Source organism: Oncorhynchus mykiss, unplaced genomic scaffold, assembly GCF_013265735.2.
Source record: "Oncorhynchus mykiss isolate Arlee unplaced genomic scaffold, USDA_OmykA_1.1 un_scaffold_791, whole genome shotgun sequence".
Classification (NCBI taxonomy): domain Eukaryota; kingdom Metazoa; phylum Chordata; class Actinopteri; order Salmoniformes; family Salmonidae; genus Oncorhynchus; species Oncorhynchus mykiss.
Window position 1 is genome coordinate 42,015 of NW_023494238.1, and position 8,014 is coordinate 50,028.

Here is an 8,014-nt window from a genome sequence, read left to right on the forward strand (position 1 = left end):
TACAACAGCTGATGAAACTAACACTGTAAATGTGTTTTACAAAAATGTGATCGGGGTTGCTTCCTGATAGTTCTGGTTGAAAATACGGAGCATGTTCCTCTGCCCAGGCCTTGCTGACACTTGCCAGATCTTACACTGCCTGGATAGGTATTTTGTGTGTCAGCTAACCACATCATATGTTATAGCAATCTGTCAGTCGATGACACAATGGATGACTTGGCACACAACCATTGGTTGATGCACGCAACACCTGAGCAGGGACACATTCTTTTCAAAGCACTTCAATGCAAAGTAATTTTCGTAGAAGGTTTGGAGAGCATTTTCACTAACCCTAACCCTTTTCCTAACCTTAACCTCAGTTTCCTAACCTGCTACGAAAAATTCACTTCGATATTGAAGTGCCATGAAAAGAGAGTTTCTCACATCTATACAGCACCTTCTAATCAGCAGGTTTGCATGGGCGAGAGTTTTGGCTTTCCATGGCGACATCACCATGTGTAAATTGGTTTATAGACCAACGACAAAGAGAGTGCCAATAACAGCTAGTTTTTAATTTCCCCTCCACACTGACCACTCCCAGACAGTCCTAGCAAAATTATTGCTTGAGAAAGTTTTTTTTTGCAAAAAATACATTTTTGACCATTTTCATCGTAATCTATTACAGTAAGGTACTTAATTGTTACCCAGAAATGATTTGATATTGATATAAAAATGTCTGCTTTGGGCCTTAAAAAGATATGTGCACTACATACTCAGAAATCACATATATTGACATTTTAGAATGTATTTTATCAAGAAAGTAAGTTATACATGTCTTTTTTAATCTTACTCTTAGTTGCAAATAATTAATTTGGCTGTGGTTCATTTGATTTTCAGCACAACCCTGTTTGATAACGTATAGTATTATAGTGGTGGTAAAATGTCAAACTCACAACTAAACTCATTAAAATAGAGGTTTTCTTTACCCTGTCTTATCAAACAGTGCAACATTTGACTGATGAAATAGCATTCTTCTAAAATTCTTACACTTCTAGATGCAAAATACAAGTCACTATTCCAATACTGTTTGATTCTGCCATTTTTGAAATACTATTTACAAATATGAGCGTAAATGTCTGAGATCGAGACACCAACATTTAACATTTCAGTTAAAAACCCTTTGGATAATATCAACATTAATTACTTAACATCTTAACACATACACACCATGTAAATATCAATAAACAGAGGAACACATGCTACAAATAGTTAGTGACTACCTACCAGTCAATTAAATTAGATTATTCAGAAAAATAACATTGTTATAAGAGACAATTGCCTTTAGACAACATAAATGACTGTATCTGGACACAGGTCAAAACTACTCTGCCGAGCTCAAGTTACCAGCTATGTATGGTTTCAACACTTACATTTATTGAGTTATTGAAAAGTATCCTACAAACATTGTTTGAATGTGAAAGTGATCAGGTTTTCTGAAACAGGTGTGTTTGTATTGAAGAACCCTGAGATTGTGGACAGTAGGACTTGTGTGAACAGGTGTGAACAGACTGAAGATAATGATGTTTTCCTTTCTCTGTCTTTCGAAACTCAGGAACAGTTTGAATGTTTTTTTATTGTAATTTAAACAATGGTATGGATGATTAAGCTGGATCTTTCTCTCTGAATCAGGAGTGCACTTTCATTCTCCCAATTTTTCCAAAAGCCCAATCTGAGCAACCTTTGCTATAAACCCTGTCTTTCCCATTGTTGTTTCAAAAGTGGAAAATGATCAATTCGACAATCACACATAATGGGCATTTCACAGCCAAGACTTTTGATCCTTCCCATCAAGGCCATGTTGGCCAGTTTAACCTTCACCCGTTCCCTCTCTTCCGGAGTCCTCTTGGAGGTGCACTCCACAGTAGAGTCGGTCTCAAAGGAGATGGCTGGGACGTGAGTGAGCAGGTGGCCCCCAGCCTTCTCCTGGGCCATGGGCGTGGGAGTCTGCAGGACCAGCCCGTGCGTCGCTTGTTGATGTCGAAGGTAAAAGCTAAGAGGATACACACAAACATTGACCATATAATGTAATGTTGTTACATGTAACTAACTAGCTTGACTTGCCACCGTGTGAAACATGTATGCTACCATATGTTACTAAAAAGAGCTGACAATATTATAAAATGTAATCCAGAAGTTTATGTTTGAATTCTGGTTCTCTCACAACACAAGTCACTCAGAAAAGCATCTGTAGGCAGAAGCATGCTACATGTACATTTGGCATTTGAAAAAACTACAGCTGTGCTATGCTACCGAATGCAAAATGTATCTGTATCATAAAAGTGTAGTGCAATATTCCCTTGTTTGCCACACACACATACTCTCTCTCACTAGGGACAAATGTTTTGGCTACTTGTCCAGAGAGGTTTGAGCTTTAGAAGTGGATCTGCAGCAAAAGTAGACCTTTATTGTCATCTACAGGTCAAAGGTCAGACTGGCATTCAGTAAAATGTAAACATGGGCGATCCACAGAAAATGTGTGTGTTTCTGTTTGAGAAGTTAAACCAGTTAATTCCCTTATAACTGAGTGTCCTGCATCATGTATTATTTTATTGGTTGTAAATTAAATACGGTTTATTTTACAGTACATGTATTTTACACTGAATCATTGATATCTGGTTGAATGTTGGTTGTGGTTGTAACGGTGTAACTGGCGCCTCTGGGCTGAGGGGCTCTGGCGCCTCTGGGCTGAGGGGCTCTGGCGGCCCCTGGCGGCCTCTGGCAGACTGGCGGCCCCTGGCAGACTGGCGGCCCCTGGCAGACTGGCGGCACCTGGCTGACTGGCGGCACCTGGCAGACTGGCGGCCCCTGGCAGACTGGCGGCACTGGCGGCCCCTGGCAGACTGGCGGCACTGGCGGCCCCTGGCAGACTGGCGGCACTGGCGGCCCCTGGCAGACTGGCGGCACTGGCGGCCCCTGGCAGACTGGCGGCCCCTGGCAGACTGGCGGCCCCTGGCAGACTGGCGGCACTGGCGGCCCCTGGCAGACTGGCGGCACTGGCTGCCCCTTGCAGACTGGCGGCACTGGCTGCCCCTTGCGGCTCCTTGCAGACTGGCGGCACTGGCGGCGCTGGGCAGACAGGTGGCTCAGGCGGCGCTGGGCAGACGGGTGGCTCCGGCAACGCTGGACTGAGTAGCTCTTGTAGCGCCGAACAGGCGGGAGACTCCGGCTGCGCTGGAGAGGAGGAAGGCTCTGGCAGCGCTGGAGAGGAGGGAGACTCCGACAGCGCTGGAGAGGAGGAAGGCTCCGGCAGCGCTGGACAGGCGGGAGCCCCTGTAAGGATGAGCCGGAGAGACAGCCTGGTGCAGGGGGCTGCCACCGGAGGGCTGGTGCGTGGAGGTGGTGACAGATAGACCGGACCGTGCAGGCGCACTGGAGCTCTTGAGCACCGAGCCTGCCCAACCTTACCCGCTTGAATGGTCCCGGTCGCCCTGCCAGTGCGGCGAGGTGGAATAGCCCGCACTGGGCTATGCAGGCGAACCGGGGACACCGTGCGCAAGGCTGGTGCCATGTAAGCCGGCCCAAGGAGACGCACTGGAGACCAGATGCGTAGAGCCGGCTTCATGGCACTTGGCTCGATGCCCACTCTAGCCCGGCCGATACGCGGAGCTGGAATGTACCGCACCGGGCTATGCACCCGCACTGGGGACACCGTGCGCTTCACAGCATAACACGGTGCCTGCCCGGTCTCTCCAGCCCAACCGGTAAACACAGGAAGTTGGCGCAGGTCTCCTACCTGGCTTCGCCACACTTCCTGTGTGTGCCCCCCCCAAGACATTTTTGGGGCTGACTCTCGGGCTTCCATCCACGCCGCCGTGCTGCCTCCTCATACCAGCGCCTCTCCGCCTTCGCCGCCTCCAGCTCTTCTTTGGGGCGGCGATATTCTCTAGGCTGTGCCCAGGGTCCTTTACCTTCCAATTCTTCCTCCCATGTCCATTCCTCTTTTCGCTGCTGTAGCTGTTGCCCGTTACCACGCCGCTTGGTCCTGTTGTGGTGGGTGATTCTGTAACGGTTCTCTTGCGGTGAAGGAGAGGCGGACCAAAACGCAGCATGGTGATGATTCATGTTTGTTTAATAAAGGAAAACTATACATGAATAAACTACAAAACAATGAAATGTGAAAACCTAAACAGTCCTATCTGGTGCAAACACAGAGACAGGAACAATCACCCACAAACACACAGTGAAACCCAGGCTACCTAAATATGGTTCCCAATCAGAGACAATGACTAACACCTGCCTCTGATTGAGAACCATATCAGGCCAGACATAGAAATAGACAAACAAGACATCCAACATAGAATGCCCACTCAGATCACACCCTGACCAACCAAAACATAGAAACATACAAAGCAAACTATGGTCAGGGTGTGACAGTGGGACATATCTGAAGTAGTATGTGTGTGTGCTCAATGAATCACACTGTGTGTGTGTGTGTGTGTGTGTGTGTGTGTGTGTGTGTGTGTGGGTGTGTGGGGGGGGGTGGGGGGGGGGGGGGTGCATGTTCTATACATTATTCAGGACAACATTAGTTTGTTTAGCCTACACCGTGACTATGACTGCATAATAAACTAAACTAAATATACTATGTATTTTCTAATCAAATGTGTTAACAGGGCAACACTAAAGAAGACAAAGGCCATCAATTCAATGCAAATATTACTGTATTAAAGGAAATTGTTGTATTAAGCTTGCTTTGAAAACCGTTTGAATGGCTTGGATAGGCCTATGGAGATGGTGGAAAACATCCTGATTAGAAGGGGACGTTTGCGAGGCTTCTCCTGTTGAGAGGTGGAGGGAAGACCCTCTGGGAGTCCAAACTGTGGCAGGATGTGCCACTATGTTGGGCGACAGAAGAGAGAGAGAGTTGACATGCACTTTCATTTAGAAATGATGGTATATTGTATTCTTAGTTTCAACTCATTATTACTTTCACAAATAAATGAGAACCAGAATCTTGAGATTTGGAAACTATAAATAATTTTACATAAGAGATTACTATCGATAATATATAATGTACTGTATATAGGGTTTAATATTTTTGCAATAGCAGCTTTGTACACCAATATCTCAAACAGTAAATGTCCTGCTGTATGGACTTACACATGATCTCTTCAGCAGTAGTCTGGTCTTTGGATTCAGAATGGCGGGAATTCTTCTTGTTTCCCATCATGAATGGCTAAAACAAAAACATGTCAAAACAACTGTCACAGCAGAACAATCTCACGGTAATAACGATCACATCTTACACACCAGCACAACAAGATTTATAAATGGTTTTGGAATTAATGGATGGTTTTACATTTTCTCTAAATAACATTGTTTACTCACATTGACACAATTGTTAACTTAAATAAGTGTGATGTACCTTTAAGTTGAATTTCAGTCTGGCAAGCCTTTGTAGGAAAGACAGCTTCCCTCTGGTAGCCTTCACATCTTCAGCCATGAGAAGAGCTTCTGGCCTGGTGGCTTCGAAAGATGTTCTTGAGGCTGCTCTTGATGCCTCGTTACAACTGTGGAGAAGCTCCTTGCTCAATGACTTCACAAGAATCCTATTGAAAGTGGAGTCCTGAGTCGACACGGCCAGTTGGAGTATTTTCTCTGAGCCAAACTCCTTCAACAGATGTTTGTAGACGGTGCTGTATACTTTGTGACTCTTCAGGTTCTTGGGATAAGCTTGGGTCTCAGAGCAGCCTGACCATGCACAGAAGGCAGCTATAACTTTTGGAATCAGGTCTTGTGACGTGCGTGTGACGTCAGTTGGGTACAGATCAGTTTGGGTTTGGATTTTTGACAGAAGTCTCACCACTAACATGCTGATGAGGCCGGTGAAGTCATCATCACCGACTAAGTTGTCAGTGGATGGGGTTGAAAGCGAGGCAACATCCGGGCTGGTTGAATTCTGATCACAAACAATGCTCTGAGGTACACCGAAACAACTGATGGTATCCCTTTCCTCAGCATCTATGTTGGCCTCAAAGCCTGTGCAGCATTGGAGGTCCCACTTGTTGTCATGCTGATGGCGGAGAAAGATGGCAGAGGGTAGGACTTACCACTCAGTAGACTGCCTATATCAGTTACAGTTCCGGTTGGAGATGACCCTCTGCTTTGTGCATCAGAAACCACAGAGTCCATGACCTGACTTACCATTACTTTGGTAAACAGGCTGACTGTGTCACTAAATGCTGATGTAGAAAAAGACCATGAAATCCTATCTTCAGATACGCTAGCCGGCACACTAACTCCCTGAGCCAAACTCATTGAAGCTGTAGAGGGCACAAGGCTAGGAAGCAAGAGGCGTTTCACAGACTCCTCTGCAAAAAGCTGAACCAGCTTGTAAGCTGTGGGCTTCCCCACCGTCTTGTCATTCCTCTTCAGCTCAGTAAGGACTGTATCGGATGCACTCTTTTCCAGCCGCCACTGTCAGAACCAGAGGGGTCAAGTTGCTCTCAGAAATGATGCGGTTGACTTGGTGAGTAAGATCACGTGAGAGAGCACCAATCCTACCCTGAGATATGAGCTCCTCCAGTCTTGCTATTGCAGCTGTTAGATCAGGGTGGAATGCAACCTCCCCTTCTTCCTCTGGATGTACCTCCTTTATGATGGTATCCACTATTGCAGACATGCTTTCCCTGGCATCACACACCAATGTTTTTGGCTTAGTAGATTTGCCCATGTCGATGACTGAGCATCTCACAATGGGCTGAGTAATACTCTCTGGTAAATCAGAAGAGATGGGAGTGCCAGGGAGTGAAAATTCCCACTCTGACTTCTTTGATCTGGCAGATGAGGATGACAACGAGGAGGAAGAACGCTGTGGCGCTTGATAGATCAGTTCCTCACCACATTCACTGCTTACCCTTTCAACATCCTTCAGCATCATTCCAACCACATTCTCTATTTGTGAAAGCGCAGTCACCGTTTGGTCAGATTTTGCCAGCTCTTTCTGAATTAAACCAGAATATGGCTGAGGGTCTTTTTGGCTTGAGCCGTTGTTGCTTTGACTTGATTTTGCCATGTAAATAATTCATCATCTTTGTCTTCACATTGTGGTAAATAGTCTTTGCAGTTGTCCAGATCTTCTTCTCAGATACTTCCAAACCAGACTGTGAGCCTTTGGGTGTGGCCTCAGTGTACTCTGAGGTTTTTCTCATCACTCTGTTGAAGCATAGAGTCTGCCTGCCATAGAGTAGTAGAAGACTCTGTGGGTGGGAAAAGGCTCTTCATGTCATTTGTAATTGATCCAACGATTTCAAAAGCAGTTATATCTGTATGCCTTAAGGAAATTGTTGATTTTGCTGGCAACATCTGAGAATCTGTCTGGCTGGAACTGACTTTGCTGGGAAAGCTACTGACTGATTTGATCAGTATTTTTCGCACTTCGTTGGTAGCGTTCATCTGGAACTCCTCACTGGAGAGTTTTCTCAATGACTGAGGCTGGAGTATCTCTTAATCCTTCCAACCATGAAGAACCAGACACAGGCATGTCTTCTAGATAAGACATGACACTGTCCAAAAAGCCACAGACTTCAAGGGAGTTGTAAGAGGAACCCTCTGCAACAGATGATGTGCATTCCAAATCTGCCACCTCTGACCTATACATGGTCACAATCTGGGACAAGACCTCTTTGGTGCAGGGCACCATGTTGGAATCACAGAGAGACAGTAATGGTTGAGAGTTCTCACTTTGGCATTTACGGAGAGAACCAAGTCCTGTTGAGTTGACCACTTGCAGTATTGCCTCACTCTTACTGGTTTCAGGTTGCTCTGGTGTTTTCTCTCCTACAGAGTCAGTTGAATCACATCCATCAGATAAAGAAGATGAACTACGTTCTGATATAGGGGATTCACTCCTACATGGGGAAGGCAAGCTCAGGATTGAAACAGGCAGATCACTGGAGTCAGTATGCTCCAGAAGCACAGCACTGGAGTCAGCTTTTTCCATAAGTTCTTCCCCTTGGACTGGAGCTCCACCCAT

At 45.8% G+C, this 8,014-nt stretch overlaps 1 protein-coding gene across 1 annotated transcript; it reads right to left on the reverse strand.

Moving 5' to 3' along the window:
- Positions 1-919: 919 nt before the first annotated feature.
- LOC118962660 lies at positions 920-6,661 on the reverse strand. Its single transcript, XM_036974649.1, has 5 exons — positions 6,629-6,661; positions 6,343-6,456; positions 5,405-6,052; positions 5,140-5,215; positions 920-2,029 (listed from the first exon to the last, which is right to left on the reverse strand). The coding sequence occupies exons 1-5, from the start codon at positions 6,659-6,661 to the stop codon at positions 1,854-1,856; spliced, it is 1,047 nt and encodes a 348-aa protein (XP_036830544.1). The 3' UTR covers positions 920-1,853.
- Positions 6,662-8,014: the final 1,353 nt, after the last annotated feature.

Excerpts from the sequence above, each read along its gene's own strand:
- LOC118962660 (XM_036974649.1), bottom strand. The coding sequence starts at position 6,661 with ATGTCTGCAATAGTGGATACCATCATAAAGGAG. Across the intron at positions 6,457-6,628 it reads TGGATACCATCATAAAGGAG|TGGCGGCTGGAAAAGAGTGC; the intron begins GTACATCCAGAG and ends TGGTTCTGACAG. Across the intron at positions 6,053-6,342 it reads AGCTTTTTGCAGAGGAGTCT|CATGACAACAAGTGGGACCT; the intron begins GTGAAACGCCTC and ends CTCCGCCATCAG.